Source organism: Pempheris klunzingeri, chromosome 8 (genome assembly GCF_042242105.1).
Source record: "Pempheris klunzingeri isolate RE-2024b chromosome 8, fPemKlu1.hap1, whole genome shotgun sequence".
Taxonomy (NCBI): Eukaryota; Metazoa; Chordata; class Actinopteri; order Acropomatiformes; family Pempheridae; genus Pempheris; species Pempheris klunzingeri.
Window position 1 is genome coordinate 99,033 of NC_092019.1, and position 18,586 is coordinate 117,618.

The 18,586-nt window shown below is 48.0% G+C and overlaps 3 protein-coding genes across 3 annotated transcripts; 1 reads left to right on the top strand and 2 right to left on the bottom strand.

The window, feature by feature from the left end:
* Positions 1 to 256: 256 nt before the first annotated feature.
* Positions 257 to 2,036, bottom strand: LOC139205435 (phosphomevalonate kinase-like). Its single transcript, XM_070835655.1, has 5 exons — positions 1,723 to 2,036; positions 1,435 to 1,498; positions 1,183 to 1,335; positions 730 to 859; positions 257 to 542 (listed from the first exon to the last, which is right to left on the bottom strand). Exons 1-5 carry the CDS (start codon positions 1,815 to 1,817, stop codon positions 397 to 399), a joined length of 588 nt encoding a protein of 195 aa, XP_070691756.1. The 5' UTR covers positions 1,818 to 2,036; the 3' UTR covers positions 257 to 396.
* A 1,417-nt stretch (positions 2,037 to 3,453) lies between these two features.
* Positions 3,454 to 11,518, top strand: decr1 (2,4-dienoyl CoA reductase 1, mitochondrial). The gene is made up of 10 exons (XM_070835337.1): positions 3,454 to 3,523; positions 4,263 to 4,474; positions 4,566 to 4,623; positions 4,848 to 4,934; positions 5,709 to 5,856; positions 6,142 to 6,241; positions 6,367 to 6,439; positions 8,766 to 8,912; positions 10,109 to 10,171; positions 10,263 to 11,518. Exons 1-10 carry the CDS (start codon positions 3,458 to 3,460, stop codon positions 10,320 to 10,322), a joined length of 1,014 nt encoding a protein of 337 aa, XP_070691438.1. The 5' UTR covers positions 3,454 to 3,457; the 3' UTR covers positions 10,323 to 11,518.
* pnp4b (purine nucleoside phosphorylase 4b) lies at positions 11,517 to 16,883 on the bottom strand. The gene is made up of 7 exons (XM_070835338.1): positions 16,834 to 16,883; positions 15,744 to 15,916; positions 14,570 to 14,673; positions 14,238 to 14,413; positions 13,943 to 14,133; positions 12,280 to 12,359; positions 11,517 to 11,813 (listed from the first exon to the last, which is right to left on the bottom strand). The coding sequence occupies exons 1-7, from the start codon at positions 16,854 to 16,856 to the stop codon at positions 11,673 to 11,675; spliced, it is 888 nt and encodes a 295-aa protein (XP_070691439.1). The 5' UTR covers positions 16,857 to 16,883; the 3' UTR covers positions 11,517 to 11,672.
* Positions 16,884 to 18,586: the final 1,703 nt, after the last annotated feature.

Here is an 18,586-nt window from a genome sequence, read left to right on the forward strand (position 1 = left end):
TCATTTATCAATGATCAATAATCAGTCAGAGTGATCAGCAACGAGCGGTGGCTGCCGACTGGAGCCGTCAGGTAAAGACAGTGAGGTCATCGTGTGTTTCTGTCAGCAAAATACACTCCGAAACGTCACAGGACGAACCTTTAATGTGACATCACCATTTTTAAAAAACACAAGGACACACCTGTCTGTCTCCTTCTGTTTCTGCACAAACTCAGCTGATTGATAATCAATAACTGAATGTGTCACATGAGAAAAATCTACTTTAAATAATACATTTGTTTATTTTGGTTCGTTTTTACACTTTGAACAGGTGAGTTTTCCAGGTGAGAATCTCCCATCAGCCTTTGTGCTGAGTGCCGGTGTTCCACGGTCACCGATCATTCAGGTTATTGATTGTTAGCGATCAGCGGCCGCCTCCTCGGCCAGCCTCAGGATCGGCTGCAGCTGCTCTTCTAATGAGGGGGCGTCAGCCTCATTAGTGATGATCCAATCAAATTTAACCCCACTGTCCAGCCCACACTCCGACTCCACGTCATCCACACCTGACAGACGGGCAGAGAGACAGACAGGTAAAATAAGACTCCGACTCCACGTCATCCACACCTGACAGACGGGCAGAGAGACAGACAGGTAAAATAAGACTCCGACTCCACGTCATCCACACCTGACAGACGGGCAGAGAGACAGACAGGTAAAATAAGACTCCGACTCCACGTCAGGTGGTCTCACCTGAGGTGAAGCTCCACCCCCTCTGCTTGCGTGTTTCTTCTGAACTTTGAACTCGGATGCTTCGAGTCTGTCGAGGAAATTCGGACCAGAACCACTGAAGGTCAGACAGCCGGCGCGCATCACTCACCACCTGACCAATCAGAGAGCATCACTCACCACCTGACCAATCAGAGAGCATCACTCACCACCTGACCAATCAGAGAGCATCATTCACCACCTGACCAATCAGAGAGCATCACTCACCACCTGACCAATCAGAGAGCATCACTCACCACCTGACCAATCAGAGAGCATCACTCACCACCTGACCAATCAGAGAGCATCACTCACCACCTGACCAATCAGAGAGCATCACTCACCACCTGACCAATCAGAGAGCATCACTCACCACCTGACCAGGTGCTAGAGTGATGCTTGGTGGTTGCTATGGGGAGGAGAAGCGGGGTGACGTACCCAGACCGGTTGTCTTGCTCCTCTGGTTGCCAGGCGACAGAAGAATCCAGGGTCTTGGCAGCGTTGAGTTTCCCCCCAGCGGATCATGTCGGCCCGGTACCGTTCCTTATAGGGACCCGGACCCAGCAGCTGGTCCAGGTCCAGGCCGCAGTCCTGCAGAACCGACAGTCACCATGGGGACGTGTGTGTGTGTGTGACTGTGTGTGTGTGTGTGTGTGTGTGTGTGTGTGTGTGTGTGTGTGTGTGTCTTACCTGGGCGTACTGTTGTTTCAGGGGTCCAGACAGACGCAGGACGCAGCAAACATCCGGGCCTAAACTACAGAAGAAGAGACAAACATCCGGTGAAACCCCACAGAGGGTGAGACAGGTGAGACAGGGTCAGTGACTGCGGCCTCTGGGACTCTTCCGGAAGGTGGACAGAGCCTCTTCCGGTCCGGTCAGCTCTGCTCTGACACATCAGATAGTTTGCTGATCGGTGCCGATAGTTTGCTGATCGGTGCCGATAGTTTGCTGATCGGTGCCACAGACAGGTGAACCTACCGGTCTTGGATCAGGTCCGTCACGTAATCCTTTCCGGACTTCCGCTTCCCGCTGAAGACCAGGACCAGTCTGGGCTCAGAGACCCGGTCCCCCATCTGTCCTCGCTGATCACTGATCAATACTGCAGCTCATCGATCTGCAGCACCCTCCCCGCTCCATCCCGCCTGTCGGACCACCGGACCGGTACCGTAACGGCCGGAGAACACAAGAGGCCCTTCAAAATAAAAGCAGCATCAGACTGACGGTATAGACGCGGGGGGGCTCAGCCGATCAGGGATCAATACAGAACCGATCGGATATCGATCACGTGACGTGTGTAGTTTGTTTGGGGACAGAAATGAGAAAAAATAAGCGGAGCGAATTTCTGATGTCACGAGTTTTAGACACATTACAGTAACACGTGATCACGTCACAGTCTGGACTGAACCACAGGAGAGGGACGGGGGGGGGGGTAAATCTAATGTTTGCTTCTTATAATCATGTTTAATATTATTGATATTAATGATCTATCAGATGACTGAACATTTCGGTCTGTCAAACATCATTTCTTCTCTAAAACTAAACTTTTATTTTGAAGCTTCCTGTTTAAACTTGATTTTCACAGTAAATCTTATTCACTGTTTTATTCAGACTTCCTGAGCTTTCAACCACATCGACTTAGAAACAGTCTGAGTTTAGTGTGAAGAAGAGTTTGAAGGGAAGAATGAAAACGGTTTCTACAGAACTAAGCATTAATCTGTATGTATGTAGATCAGGGAGTCAGGGAGTCAGGGATTCAAGGATTTAAGGATTCAGGGATTCAAGGATTTAAGGATTCAGGGATTTAAGGATTCAAGGATTTAAGGATTCAGGGATTCAAGGATTCAGGGATTTAAGGATTTAAGGATTCAGGGATTTAAGGATTCAGGGATTCAAGGATTTAAGGATTCAGGGATTCAAGGATTCAGGGATTTAAGGATTTAAGGATTCAGGGATTTAAGGATTCAGGGATTCAAGGATTTAAGGATTCAGGGATTCAAGGATTCAAGGATTCAGGGATTTAAGGATTCAGGGATTCAAGGATTTAAGGATTCAGGGATTCAAGGATTCAGGGATTTAAGGATTCAGGGATTCAAGGATTTAAGGATTCAGGGATTTAAGGATTCAAGGATTCAGGGATTTAAGGATTCAAGGATTTAAGGATTCAAGGATTTAAGGATTCAGGGATTCAAGGATTTAAGGATTCAAGTCCACCACCATCTCCTTGGTTTTCTTCTCGTTGATGCAGAGGTTGTTTTCTCTGCACCAGCCCCCAGGTGCTCCAACAGGGGGGGGCTCAGCACACAGCCCTGGGGGGGGCAGTGCTGAGGGTGATGGGAGAGGAGACGGTGTTGTGGATCCTGGCGGTCTGCGGCCTGTTGGTCATGAAGTCCAGGACCCAGTGAGGGTCTCAGTCCCCTATATAGAGATATTGATCAGTAACGTAGAGCCTATATAGAGATATTGATCAGTAACGTAGAGCCTATAGGCTATAGAGATATTGATCAATAACGTAGGGCCTATATAGAGATATTGATCAGTAATGTAGAGCCTAGAAGTAGGTACAGTAGAAAAAGAAGTGACTTGTGTCTCACAGACACTTGTCACTAATTATCACCTGTTCTTTCATATTCTAACATAAAACATATTAAGCAGACCTGGCTCCCCCTCCCGTGTTGGTATGATCCGGGTCAGAGGTCATCGGGTGCTAAACAAGATGGCGGCAACAGTGTTTGGGATGAAGTCTGGACTCTGGAGCTCCGTGAGGACTTCGGTCCTCAGGGTGAGAAACTTTAACGACTTTAATTAAAAACGTGAAACAACTTAACGTTCGTCAAACGCTGTGACGTCACAGAGGAGCGGCAACGTAAACAACCAACAACACCAGCTAATCTCCAATAGTTCTCAAACGATCAATACCGACCGTCGGTGTCTGCCTGTTCCGGCAGCACGAGGACTGAAGGCGTCTGATCCGCTGAATAAATGGCTCCTTACTGAAGTCTCACCTTTCACCCACTTCCACGTGCCCCCACGAAGCAGCAGGTGCACGCGCTCTGCAGCCTAGAGTGCACGAGGACACACACACACACACACACACACACACACACACACACACACACACACACACACACACACACACACACACACACACACACACAGGTAGAATCAGCTTCCTGGAGGTGTTTTTGTCTTAAAACTCAGAAACTGGATGTAAAATCTGACAAAAGTTCAATGGAGTTTGGTGAAACTGCTGCAGTTCAGACAGCTGACCAGCAGGTGGAGCCACAACACCCAAACTGGTTTAACTGGAGAAACACTGGTTTAAAAACTTTTTGTGTTTGACGTTTATTCTTTTTCTTTTGGAGCTGTGTAACAAAAAGCAATTTCCCCCTTAGGATTATTAGATGGATTCTGATTCTGATTCTGATGAACTGGTTTTTACTGGAGGGAAACTGGTTTACAATTGCAGCCCCCCCCCCACCTGAGTCCAGGTGCTCACAGAGTCCTCTGTCCTCTTTCAGTCGTGGATCCACAGCTCGGCAGCTCTTCCTCAGCAGGCCGCCCCCCCCCCTCCTCCTCAGGTGGGGTTTTTCCCGCCGGTCGGCGGCGTCATGCTGCCGACAGGAAGCTTCAATGGCAGGGTGGCGTTCATCACGGGAGGGGGGACGGGGCTGGGCCGAGCCATGACCACCACCCTGTCCCAGCTGGGAGCCCAGTGTGTCATCGCCAGCAGGTCAGAGGTCACGTGACACTACCCCCCCATCTAAAGCAGCAGGTCAGAGGTCACATGACATTAAAACCCCCCCCCCTCGTGTCTGTTGCAGGAAGTTGGATGTCCTCCAGAAAACAGCTGAAGAGATCAGCAGCCAGACTGGAACCAAGGTGACAAACCAAGACCAGAACCAAGACCTGTGTGTGTGTGTGTGTGTGTGTGTGTGTGTGTGTGTGTGTGTGTGTGTGTGTGTGTGTGTGTGTGTGAGAGAGAGAGAGAGAGAGTGTGTGAGAGAGAGAGTGTGTGTGTGTGTGTGTGTGTGTTTTTGTGAGTGTGTGTGTGTGTTTTTTTGTGTGTGTGTGTGTGTGACCCAGGTGTCCCTCCTCCTCCTCAGGTTCATGCGGTCCAGTGTGATGTCAGAGACCCTCAGGCCGTCTCTCAGTGTGTCGACCAGATGGAAACTCTGACAGGACTTCCTGATGTAACACACACACACTCTCACACACACACAAACACTCACACACACACACTCACACTCTCACACACACACTCACACTCTCACACACACTCACACTCTCATACACACACTCACACTCTCACACACACTCACACACACTCACTTGTCTTTCTATATTTGTGAGGCCACTCAAATGTCATGCATTCCTTAACCTTAGCCTAGTTCTAATCTTAGCCTAGTTCTAACCTCAGCCTAGTTCTAATCTTAGCCTAGTTCTAAACTTAATCTGGATATGCCAAGCCCCCCTCCCACTCCAGAGCTTGTCCAGCGGCAGACTCATTCCCCCAAGATGTACCACAGAACGCCACCTGTCACCTGCCTGTGGCTCCTCCCACATCACAACACGTGATGATAACGTGTGTGATGATTCAATAATTCCTATCCCTATTTATTGTACATGTTCTGTAAATACCCACTTTATTCTGCGTCCTGTTCTCACACGTCTTCCTATCTCTGTGAGGACCCCCAGTGACGAAATGCATTCATACTAAACGTCAAAAGGTCCTCACGATGTAGGAACGTCCTTGTTATGCTGGTTTACAAGTGAAAACGGTCCTAGCTAAGACAGTAAAGCTGTACGCTGTCTCAGTCATGTGATCAGGTGACGGGATGGTGAACGACTCGTCTGGTCCATCATCGTTAATAGACACAGCCCAGCCAATCAGAGAGCAACTGTAATCTGAAGGTTTATCTGTTCAGTGATGACATCACAGGGCTCCTGTTTCCTGATTGGTGCAGGTGATCATCAACAACGCAGCAGGAAACTTTGTCTGTCCGTCAGAACGTCTGTCGCCAAATGCCTGGAGGACGATCACCGACATCGTCCTCAATGGGACGGCTTTCATCACCCTGGAGCTCGGCAAGAGGCTGATCCAGAACCAGAGAGGTTAGACTGATCCAGAACCAGACCGGGCCAGAATCTGACTGGTCCAGAATCAGAGGTTAGACCGATCCAGAACCAGACCTATCCAGAACCAGACCGATCCATAATCAGTTTAATCCAGAATCAGAATGATCTAGAACCAGACCGATCTAGAACCAGACTGTTCCAGAACCAGAGGTTAGACTGATGCAGAACCAGACCGATCCAGAATCGGCCTCTTGCTCACACCAAGAAGGATAAGAACCAGGAAGGTTCTTATCCTTCTTAGTGGTTCTCGTTGTTGTCCAGGTGCGTCCTTCCTGGCCATCACCACCATCTACGCCGAGTCCGGTTCTGGTTTTGTGGTCCCAAGCGCGTCGGCGAAGGCCGGAGTGGAGGCGCTCTACAAGTCAGTCTGATCTTTGACCTCTCAGATATAGGCAGTGCGAGCATGAGATGCTGACCTCAGGTCAAACCGGCCGCTGTCGCCATGGTAACGTTGTTGTTGTTGTTGTTGTTGTTGTGGGATGTCAGGTCTCTGGCTGCAGAGTGGGGACGCTATGGCCACAGGTTCAACATCATCCAGCCGGGACCCATCAGGACCAAGGTACCGCCCACCTGACCGTCACTGATTGTTTGACGGTATTGACCTGACGGTGTTTACCTGTTGTGTTTACTTGACGGTGTTTACCTGTTGTGTTGACCTGTTGTGTTTACTTGACGGTGTTTACCTGTTGTGTTGACCTGTTGTGTTTACTTGACGGTGTTTACCTGTTGTGTTGACCTGTTGTGTTTACTTGACGGTGTTTACCTGTTGTGTTGACCTGTTGTGTTTACTTGACGGTGTTTACCTGTTGTGTTGACCTGACAGTGTTTACCTGTTGTGTTTACCTGACAGTGTTTACCTGACGGTGTTTAACTGTTGTGTTTACCTGACGATGTTTACCTGTTGTTTTTACCTGACGGTGTTTACTTGTTGTGTTTACCTGACGGTGTTGTTGTGCTTTGACAAGTGGTAATGTTCAATTTGGCTATCAGAAATAATTAATAATTATCAAAGATAATTAATAATTATTAAAATAAATGAACTTTGAATAAAGTCCACCTCGATTGGGGCACCACCTCGAAAAACGAGGAAAAGACAGCCGTTCTAATTGATTTAGTCTCATAAAAGTACTAAACTATCAATTTGGAATTATGTTTTATAATTAATTTAATAATTACTACCAAAATTACCACATTGATAGCTAGCTGAAGGATTTTGGAGTTCTTGACAGTGTAGAGGTTGGCAGTGTTCACCCTTGTACAACATTAAAGGAGACAGCAGGTATTAAAACATTTATTAAAACAGAGCAAAATTCAGGGACATCATTTGTTATTCATTAAGGTGAAGGACTTGTACTTTGGTTGTAAGTACAGCTGAAGCAGAGTAGGTATTAAAGACATCTGCTGTTACAGAAACAAAATCAATCAAACAATCTAACTAAGTCTCTATGACTAAACTAACACATAATAAGAGTGTAAGAGTGTGTGTGTGTGATAAGGCTGAGGAATGTGAGAAGGTTCCCACAACGGTGGGGGAGAGAGACCAAATGGTGATGGCCAGACCCCCTGGGGTGTGGGGCAAAGGAGACAAAGGAAGCTAAGTGCTGTTAGCTTAGCTTTGTCCCTCAGTGGCCTGTTGCAGACTGTGTGTGTGTGAGAGAGATAAAGGTGCAGGTTAAGAAAGGATGGTTAGTAGACTTTGTGTCTGTGTGAACAAACTAACATCAACTAAACTTAATGGCTGCACAGTAACTACAACACATCACAATAATCAAACTCAATGAACATTAAAGCAAGTCAATACATTAACAGGGGTAAACCATGTATGCAGTAATGCTATGCTAATGATGCCCAGTTAGAGTTTGTTACCAGTCCTTAAAGGGGTAGAAGAAGTGTCCTTGAGGGTGCTGCTTTCTCAGCTTGTTGCTGGAGGAAAGGTGTGGTTCTTGTCCGTTGCTGTGTGGTTGCAGGCTGGAGGAATCCGGTCGCTCCTTTGTTCCTGTTAGTTAGCAGCTCTGTGCTAACTTGCTGGTGTGCTCCTGTTGTCGGTTCTGGTTATCAGCCGGCAGACTCTGGGTCGTGCCTGCTGGCGCTGATCTGCTTACTTCAGGCAGGACCTTGTGTCGCTACCATGAAGGAGGTGGCTGCTCTGGACAGACCACACTGAGGCAGAGCTTAGCTGAGTTGAGCTTCTCTCCTCTGCAGGACAGACGTCAGGAAAGAGGGAGCAGAAAAGAGAAAGTTCAGTGGGGGTGAACTGGTTTTGTTGGCCTGAGGTCGTAAAATCATGTGTCCCCTCCGGCCAATGGCGACTGTGGAGCTGGGCGCGGGGGTGATTTCACACCTATCTGTGAAACTGGGGGCATTGGGGAAAGGAGCCCAATAGTTTTACAGACAAAGAAACATGCGGTTTCACTATGCGCTATTCACTGTATAGTGAAGCACAACAGTGTTTACTTGTTGTGTTTACCTGTTGTGTTTACCTGACGGTGTTTACCTGTTGTGTTTACTTGACGGTGTTTACCTGTTGTGTTGACCTGTTGTGTTTACTTGATGGTGTTTACCTGTTGTGTTGACCTGACGGTGTTTACCTGTTGTGTTTACTTGACGGTGTTTACCTGTTGTGTTTACTTGACGGTGTTTACCTGTTGTGTTGACCTGACAGTGTTTACCTGTTGTGTTGACCTGACAGTGTTTACCTGTTGTGTTTACCTGATGGTGTTTACTTGTTGTGTTTACCTGACGGTGTTGACCTGACGGTGTTTACTTGTTGTGTTTACCTGTTGTGTTTACTTGACGGTGTTTACCTGTTGTGTTTACCTGACGGTGTTTACCTGACAGTGTTTCCCTGTTGTTTTTACCTGACGGTGTTTACCTGTTGTGTTTAGGGAGCGTTCAGCCGTCTGGACCCAGCCGGAGTTTTTGAGAAGAAGATGATTGGTCGGATCCCAACAGGTCGACTCGGACAACCAGAAGAGATTGCAAACCTGGCAGCGTACATTAGCAGTGACTACGCCACCTGGATGTCTGGAGCTGTGAGTTCACTCCAATCAATCAATCAATCATCAATCAATCTTTATTTGTAGAGGGCCAGTTCATAACAGCGTTATCTCAAGACGCTTTACTTTATGTATCTGCTCTTTATGAGCAGCTCAGAACAAACTCTTTCATTCAGAGACCAAAGATTCAGGAATTCAACATGAAGGATTCAAGAATCCCCACAGAGCAGCTCAGAGATTAGATTAGATTAGGACACAGTGGAGGAAGAACTCCCCTTTAACAGGAAGAAACCTGGAACAGACCCAGGCTCAATGTGGGCGGCTTTCTGTCAGGGTCTGTGTTGGGTGGAGGTTGGACAGAGAGAGAGACAGAGAGACAGAGAGACAGAGAGAGAGAGACAACACAAACAGCAACCAACATGCTAACAGGGACTATAGCACTAACAATAGGAGTGTTAGCATAATTAGCATTGGCAATATGGTAATGTTGAAAAACATGACAAGTGGCCGTGATTCATGAAGCCAGAGGAGAGGAGCCTGATAGCTGAAAGCTCTGGCTCCATCACTACTTTAGAGGACTTTAGGAACCACCAGTAGACCTGCAGTCTGGGAGCACAGTGCTCTAGTGGGGTAGTACGGTACTATGAGCTCTTTAAGAGATGATGGAGCCTGAACATTAAGAGCTTTGGAGGTGAGGAGAAGGATTTTAAACTCTATTCTGGATTTGACTGGAAGCCAATGAAGAGAAGCCAGTACAGGAGAAAGATGGTCTCTTCTCTTAGTTCTGGTCAGAACAGGAGCAGCAGCGTTCTGGACCAGCTGGAGAGTCTTTAAGGACTTATTGGGACAGCCTGATAATAAGGAACAGAAATAATCCAACCTGGAAGTGACTAATGTGTGGACTAGTGTTTCTGCATCATCTCCAGACAGGATGGACCTGATTTTAACAACATTAGTAGATGGAAAAAGGCAGTTGTAGAAATCTGTTTAATGTGGAGTTAAAGGACAAATCCTGATCAATAAGACTCCAGATTCCTCCCAGTGGAGCTGGAGGCCACAGTGATGCTGCCCAGAGCAGTTCTGTTGGTAGAAAAGGTGTTTAGAGCAGAATAACTTCAGTTTAGTCTGAGTTTAGCAGCAGAAAGTTGCTGCTCAGTCAGGACTTTCCAGATGGGGATCAGGGTTCAGACTGGATCTGGATCAGGTTAACGGAGGTGTTCCTGTGGTTTCAGGTGATCCGGTTCGATGGAGGGGAGTACGTGTCGATGGCCGGAGAGTTTAATGAGCTGCGAAAGGTGAGTCCAGGCAGTTGTGTTTCTGAGACATCTGACACAAATAAATCAGCGATCAGTGATTACTTATTGATAACTTGTGTTGGTGTCTCAGGTCACTCCTGATCAGTGGAAGATGATGGAGGCGATGATCAGAAGCACCAAAGGATCATAGAGAGGCTGCTACACTCCTCATTGGACCACAGCGGCCAATCAGATCAGTGTGCCAAGGATCCGCCCACCTGTTGACAACATGGCGTCTGCTGAAAGATTAGATATTTTACTGATGATTGATCAACTAATTGATCAATTAATGATCAACAGCTCCACTAGCAGGACACACTGTTAGCATGTTAGCGTGTTGCTGGTGGGGCAGTCATGTGACTGCCTGCACGTGCTCAGTGTGAACATGTTTGAGACAGTTTGATAATAAAAGGTTTCACCTTATGTTTTTAGATTTTTACACGTTAAAGTCACATGTTGATACGACGGCAGCCACAGCTTCACATGAACTAACACCTGACGGGGGGGGCAGTCAGTTACAGATCGCACTCGCAGCATTTTAGGATAATCATGAACAAGTTAATTAAGCTGATAATCAGAACCAGTCAAACCTTTTTCTTTATTCATATTTTCTCCATTGTAGATTAATACTGAAGACACAAACAGAAGGAACAAATATGGAATTCTGTAAACAACAAACCAGAATATGTTTTGTGCTCTTCATCAGCTTCTTGTCCAAACGTTCTGTACGGAGATGAACGTTGCTCACGGCATCAACTCATTTGTGAATGAATTTATCTGGTGACTTGTTATGGAGAACAGTTTTTCCATGTTTAGTCTGCGGAGGCCCCAGTTTGGCCTTAGCCACGAACCCCCCACCGTCCTGAAACACAACACACATGGTTCAGAGCAGTCTGACCCGGCTCAGACTGATGGTCAGTTTTCCGTCTTTGTTTGAATCAGAAAACAGCAACAGGTTGAAGAGCGCTCTAAACGTGTGTTTGTTTGAGTTTGAGTGTTCATGTTGAAAAAGTGCGCCAAACTTTTTTCAATGCTGCGACTGCATGATGAGCGTGATAGAACTTTGGGAAGCTCATCGGGGTTCATCTTCAGGGTAAGTGGTGGTCAGTTTAAAGTCATCTCTACATGATGAGCTCATGTTTATGAGTCGCTAATTCATGTCCTACTGTTCACTATCAAAAAGTGTCCAATCATCACCGTTTCCACTGGAAGACCAACGCCGCACATGTTCAGGGACCTTCTGTGCTTGTGGATCACATGTTTCAATGTAAACACAGAATAGGGTGTCATTAACTGTTATTTCTGTTGTGCTCAGTGGAAATTAGAAATAAAAATCAGCCAAACAAGTGTTTCCTCGTGTTTAATGACTCAGTTTGAACTCACATTCAGCCTTCAGTCATTTTATGTACTGAGAGGTTACAGAGCTACAGACTGCAGTTTACTGACAGAATGACTGACTGTGATAACATTCACAGTCCCGCATCAGAGGGAGGGGATTCTGTCAGTGGGTGTTGATGCTCTGCTGCTGACAGCGACTGATCAACATGGTGACAAGTTTCTGCAGAACTTCCGCCCTCATTTTACTGATCTGAAGAACCTCCTCATGGTTCACCTTCTCCTCCCGACTGTAGTCCAGAGACACCTGCAGTACAGCACATGTATGTCACAGCCGTCACTCAGCCGCCACTCTGCCACCACACAGCCGTCACTCAGCCGTCACTCAGCCGTCACTCAGCCGTCACACAGCCGTCACTCAGCCGTCACTCAGCCGTCACACAGCCGTCACTCAGCCGTCACACAGCCGTCACTCAGCCGTCACACAGCCGTCACTCAGCCGTCACACAGCCGTCACTCAGCCGTCACTCAGCCGTCACACAGCCGTCACACAGCCGTCACTCAGCCGTCACACAGCCGTCACACAGCCGTCACTCAGCCGTCACACAGCCGTCACACAGCCGTCACTCAGCCGTCACTCAGCCGTCACACAGCCGTCACTCTGCCGTCACACAGCCGTCACTCAGCCGTCACTCAGCCGTCACACAGCCGTTACACAGCCGTCACACAGCTATGCTGAACATGTTGGACATGTTATCATTGTAATGACTGACCATGTTGGTGATGAGTGACAGACCCAGAACTCTGAGTCCGCAGTGCTTTGCCACCGTCACCTCAGGAACTGTGCTCATACCTGAGGAGGAGGAGAGAGTGTGTTTACTGACCTCATCACGAATTATAAAGAAAAAAATATTGCATCAATGAAATAAATAATACAGGAAACATCCAACTCTGTAGTCATGTGATCAACCACATTTAACACCACCCACTCTACCTGGAGCCTTGTGCCCACAGGTGAGATCAGGCCTCTGCTGGTATTAAACACACCAGGACACGTCCGTTGATATCTATATATGTCGTTAATATCTGTTTAACGATGTTCTGCTTCCTGCTGAGACAGACTGCCGGGTGTTCTTCAAGCTAATGACTCATTAAACTACTTAAACTAGCTCCAGCTGAGCCATCTGATTGGTCCACTATGTCTAGTTTAGAGCGTGCTCATCACCAACAACAACTAACAGTACAGTAAGGTTCCTGTGGATCCTGTGGATCCTGGTCCTGGCCCTGCTGATGTGGTTCTCTGGTTCCTGTGGGTCCTGGTCCCGGTCCCGCTGATGTGGTTCTCTGGTTCCTGTGGATCCTGGTCCTGGTTCTGCTGGTGTGGTTCCCTGGTTCCTATGGATCCTGGTCCTGGTCCCGCTGATGTGGTTCTCCACCAGCCAATGGATGTGCGTCTGTCCAAGGCTACAGCCTGTCCGTCCTTGGGAGCTGGATCTCTCCTTCACTGTGGTGCTCCCGGAGGTTTCTCTTTTCCCACTGGGTTTTTTGAGTTTTTCCTTCCCGAAGAAGGAGGGTCATAAAGGGCAGGTGATGCCTCGGACTGATCCACCGGACTGATCCATTGGCCTCATCGACTGCTGGACTCTTTATTAGATTGTTTGTTCGCTTACACTTGTTTATTTCAGTGAACTTTGTAAAGCACTGTGAGACACTCTGTTGTGATATTGGGCTATACAAATAAAATGAATTGAATTGAATTGAATTGAATTAACCTGTAACCACGGTAACGGAGCAGGAGCCTCCATCTCTGATCCAAACTGTGTGGATCAGAGTTTGTTCTTTGGTCTGCCTGTCTCTCTCTCTCTCTCTCTCTCTGCCTATCTCTCTCTCTCTGTCTGTCTCTCTCTGTCTCTGCCTGTCTCTCTCCCTCTCTGCCTGTCTCTCTGTCTCTGCCTGTCTCTATCTCTCTGTCTCTGCCTGTCTCTCTCTCTGTCTGTCTCTCTCTGTCTCTGCCTCTCTGCCTGTCTCTCTCTCTCTGTCTGTCTCTCTCTCTCTCTGCCCGTCTCTCTCTCTCTGCCTGTCTCTCTCTCTCTGTCTGTCTCTCTCTGTCTCTGCCTGTCTCTCTCCCTCTCTGCCTGTCTCTCTGTCTCTGCCTGTCTCTATCTCTCTGTCTCTGCCTGTCTCTCTCTCTGTCTGTCTCTCTCTGTCTCTGCCTCTCTGCCTGTCTCTCTCTCTCTGCCTGTCTCTCTCTCTCTGTCTGTCTCTCTCTGTCTCTGCCTCTCTCTCTCTTTCTGTCTCTACCTATCTCTCCCTCTCTGCCTGTCTCTCTCTCTCTCTGCCTGTCTCTCTCTGTCTCTGCCTCTCTCTCTCTCTCTCTAGACCTATCTCTCCCTCTCTGCCTGTCTCTCTCTCTGCCTGTCTCTCTGCCTGTCTTACCCACGGAGTCACAGCCCAGGATCAGCAGCATTCTGGCCTCTGCGATGGTTTCAAAGTTGGGTCCGCTGACCATGCAGTAGACGCCCTCTCTAATAAAGTCGCCACAGCCGAGCTCGGCGCCGACATCCAGCGCCAGGCGCCGCAGGTCCTTACTGTAGGCATCTGACATGCATGGAAACCGGATACCAAACCTACGGGGGGGTTCATAACACATGTAGCTGATTTGATCTCAGGGCTTATATAGAATCATGTCTCTCTCTCTCTCTCTCCCTGTCTGTCTGTCATCCCATCTCACCGCTCATCATTGGGTCCACACAGCGGGTGCTGTCCAGCGAATCCTGGCAGGTTGATGTGGTCTTTGATGATCATGATGTCGCCGACTTTAAAGTCTGGACAGATTCCACCAGAGGCGTTTGTCACCAAGACGCACTCCACCCCCATCAGCTTAAAGATCCTCACCGGGAACGTCACCTGAGACAGGTAGAGACCGACAGACAGACAGACAAAATGGCTTATCTGAGGTCTCACAGTTGAGTCTGGAGACTTGGCTGCAGTTGTAGGATCGACAACAGGTATTCAGGATCAATAACAGGTGATCAGGATCAAAAACACACAAGCAGGACTCACCTGGCAGAGGGAGTAACCTTCGTACAGGTGGAAGTGTCCCTGCATGAAGACACAGGAAGTGTCCTCTATCGACCCAAACACCAGACAGCCCTCATGACCCTCGACTGAGAGAGAGAGACATGACATCAGAGAGAGAGAGACATGACATCAGAGAGAGAGAGACATGACATCAGAGAGAGACATTACATTAGAGAGAGAGACATGACATCAGAGAGAGAGATATTACATTAGAGAGAGAGACATGACATCAGAGAGAGAGAGACATGACATCAGAGAGAGAGACATTACATCAGAGAGAGACATGACATCAGAGAGAGAGAGACATTACATCAGAGAGAGACATGACATCAGAGAGAGAGACATTACATCAGAGAGAGAGAGACATGACATCAGAGAGAGAGACATTACATCAGAGAGAGACATGACATCAGAGAGAGAGAAACATGACATCAGAGAGAGACATGACATCAGAGAGAGAGACATGACATCAGAGAGAGAGAGACATGACATCAGAGAGAGACATGACATCAGAGAGAGACATGACATCAGAGAGAGAGACATTACATCAGAGAGAGAGAGACATGACATCAGAGAGAGACATTACATCAGAGAGAGACATGACATCAGAGAGAGAGAGACATGACATCAGAGAGTGAGAGACATGACATCAGAGAGAGACATGACATCAGAGAGAGAGAGACATGACATCAGAGAGAGAGAGACATTACATCAGAGAGAGACATGACATCAGAGAGAGAGACATGACATCAGAGAGAGAGAGACATGACATCAGAGAGAGAGACATTACATCAGAGAGACATGACATCAGAGAGAGAGAGACATGACATCAGAGAGAGACATGACATCAGAGAGAGAGACATGACATCAGAGAGAGAGAGACATGACATCAGAGAGAGACATGACACCAGAGAGAGAGAGACATGACATCAGAGAGAGACATGACATCAGAGAGAGAGACATGACATCAGAGAGAGAGAGACATGACATCAGAGAAAGACATGACATCAGAGAGAGAGACATGACATCAGAGAGAGAGAGACATGACATCAGAGAGAGAGAGACAATGGACCATCTTTAGAGCTGATCTCCAGCAGCAGAGGCTCCACCCCCTTAGCCTGCAGTGGGCAGTGCCGACTCACCTGTGCCGACTCACCTGTGCTGACGGGGAAGTTGGGGATATCCTGGTACCTGATGGTCTGCTTGTTGGCGGCTCCATCAGCCAGCAGGCCGAGTCCTGAGCCACAGATCACCGCCACCTTGGGACGGTGGCTGGTGTGGTTCAGCAGCCACTCAGTGGTCAGTTTGTAGTCGTCAAAGGAGCAGCAGCTGGGGGAGGAGGGGGGGGTGCACCGAGGTAACACACTGATTAGGTGTTGTTGATCAGGTGTGACTGATTGATGATTGACAGGCCCACAGACTTTAGAGGAAAACTGGAGAAAGTCTCCGTCAGCAGATTTAACTGAACAAGCTGTTAAAGATCAGCTGAGCTTCAAAGTCCAAAACTTCACAGTTCAACAGACGGAAGGACAGAAAGGTGACAGGTGATCTGTCCGGCACCTACAGAACACCTGTAGAACACCTGCAGAACACCTGTAGAACACCTGCAGAACACCTACAGAACACCTGTAGAACACCTGCAGAACACCTACAGAACACCTACAGAACACCTGTAGAACACCTGCAGAACACCTGTAGAACACCTGTAGAACACCTGCAGAACACCTACAGAACACCTACAGAACACCTGCAGAACACGTACAGAACACCTGTAGAACACCTGCAGAACACCTGCAGAACACCTACAGAACACCTGTAGAACACCTGTAGAACACCTGCAGAACACCTGCAGAACACCTACAGAACACCTGTAGAACACCCGTAGAACACCCGCAGAACACCTACAGAACACCTGCAGAACACCTACAGAACACCTGTCTGTCCTCCACCTGTCTCCACCTGCCTCACTGACTACAGTGAAGTACAAGTACCTTAAATGTGTGCTTGAGCGCAGTAGTTGAGTAAATGTACTCAGTTGCGTTTCCCCCTGTGAGACATTATTGATCTGTTTATTAACAGACAGTTTACAGGAACGTCTGTTCGTATGCTAGAACACTGGAGTCTTATCGGTGAAACAGGTTCCATTCAATTATGAATGGACGGCTTGATTCATTTAAATAAAGATTGATTGATTGATTGATTCTTTCTGTTGTTGGCTTAGCATTAAATAATTCAGGGGGTCTTACCAGGAGTCTCCTTTGGTGTGCATCGTCCTGCTGCAGAGACAGACGAGGAAGACGAGGAGGAAGGACAGCAGGCAGTCAGACAGTGAGTGCGTGCTCTCGTCTGATTGGCCAAAAAGGAGCCAGTAAACAGAGCCGAGGTCAGTGACTCATCAGTCGACGGTCAAAGTTCACATCAGATTTTTACTGTTAAAACATCCCTTTATGTTACTGGTAGGGCAGTACTAGTACTGTAGTACTAACACTAGTACTACAGTACTAGTACCACAGTGTTAGTACCACAGTGATAGTACCACAGTCTTAGTACCACAGTGATAGTACCACAGTGTTAGTACCACAGTGTTAGTACCACAGTATTAGTACTACAGTGTTAGGCTGTCAAACACTTTCTGCTGTATCAGCAAAATGTGTGTGTGTGAGAGGCAAAGAGCTGTGTGTCGCCGTGGGAACGCTTCTACAGGAATTCAGCCCATCAGTTGCCATGGAAACTGTGTTTCCATAATAGCAACAGCCTGTGTGTGAGTGTGTGTGTGTGTGTGTGTGTGCGTGTGTGTGTGTGTGTGTGTGTGTGTGTGGTCCCAGACAGACTGATGGTGGGGCGGTCAGGGCTCTGTGTGTTTGTGTGTGTGGGGGGGGTTCCATCACTTCCAGGACTCCTTGTTCTCCTCCAGCTGAAGATGGTTCCCGATCACACTGGCTGTGTGTTTGGGCTCATTGTCCTGTTGCAGAATCAATCTGGGGCCAATCAGACGCCTCCCTGATGGTATTGATGATGGATCAGTATCAGCCTGGATTTCTCAGCACTGAGGAATCGTTAACTCTCATCAAATCCAGCTCCACCTGCAGAGAGCAGCCCCCACTGCTCCACTGCTGCAGTGTTAGTACTGCAGTGTCAGTACTACAGTGTTAGTACTGCAGTGTCAGTACTACAGTGTTAGTACTGCAGTATCAGTACTATCAATCAATCAATCAGTGTTTCTCTCTCCAGCTCCAGGGTTAGAAGGGTCATAACTGTTCTCAGACTGTTTCCATAAAGAGCAGCTCAGAACAAACTCTTTCATTCAGAGACCAAAGATTCAGGAATTCAACAGGAAGGATTCAAGAATCCCCACAGAGCAGCTCAGAGATTAGATTAGGACCCAGTGGAGGAAGAACTCCCCTTTAACGGGGGGGACTCCCCTTTAACGGGGGGAACTCCCCTTTAACGGGAGGACTCCTCTTTAACGGGTGGAACTCCCCTTTAACGGGAGGACTCCTCTTTAACGGGAGGAACTCCCCTTTAACGGGGGGAACTCCCCTTTAACGGGAGGACTCCTCTTTAACGGGTGGAACTCCCCTTTAACGGGAGGGCTCCCCTTTAACGGGAGAGCTCCCCTTTAACGGGAAGAACTCCCCTTTAACGGGAAAACTCCGGGGAAGATAGCCAGTTAGTAACAGACATTAAAGAGACATGAAGCATCAGGATGGAGAGGAAGAGGAGGAGAGAGGAGCCCAGTGCATCATGGGAGTCCCCCGGCAGTCTGAGCCTATAGCAGCATAACTAGGGGCTGGTCCAAGACCTGATCCAGCCCTGAACTATAGGCTTCATCACTAAGGAAGGTTTTTAGTCTACTCTGAAATGTAGAGAGGGTGTCTGCCCCCTGAACCCAGACTGGAAGGAGGTTCCACAGGAGAGGAGCCTGATAGCTGAAAGCTCTGGCTCCATCACTACTTTAGAGGACTTTAGGAACCACCAGTAGGCCTGCAGTCTGGGAGC

Bases quoted from the DNA above. Each gene is read 5' to 3' on its own strand.
- LOC139205435 (XM_070835655.1), bottom strand. From the start codon at position 1,817: ATGGGGGACCGGGTCTCTGAGCCCAGACTGGTCCTGGTCTTCAGCGGG. The intron at 1,499-1,722 runs GTAGGTTCACCT...CTTCTTCTGTAG, and splicing joins ACGGACCTGATCCAAGACCG to TTTAGGCCCGGATGTTTGCT. The intron at 543-729 runs GTGAGACCACCT...CCCGTCTGTCAG, and splicing joins GGGGTGGAGCTTCACCTCAG to GTGTGGATGACGTGGAGTCG.
- decr1 (XM_070835337.1), top strand. From the start codon at position 3,458: ATGGCGGCAACAGTGTTTGGGATGAAGTCTGGACTCTGGAGCTCCGTG. The intron at 4,475-4,565 runs GTCAGAGGTCAC...TGTCTGTTGCAG, and splicing joins CAGTGTGTCATCGCCAGCAG to GAAGTTGGATGTCCTCCAGA. The intron at 10,172-10,262 runs GTGAGTCCAGGC...TTGGTGTCTCAG, and splicing joins AGTTTAATGAGCTGCGAAAG to GTCACTCCTGATCAGTGGAA.
- pnp4b (XM_070835338.1), bottom strand. From the start codon at position 16,856: ATGCACACCAAAGGAGACTCCTG. The intron at 14,134-14,237 runs GTGAGATGGGAT...ACCCCCCCGTAG, and splicing joins TGTGGACCCAATGATGAGCG to GTTTGGTATCCGGTTTCCAT. The intron at 11,814-12,279 runs GTCAGTCATTAC...GCTGTACTGCAG, and splicing joins TGTCACTCATCACCAACATG to GTGTCTCTGGACTACAGTCG.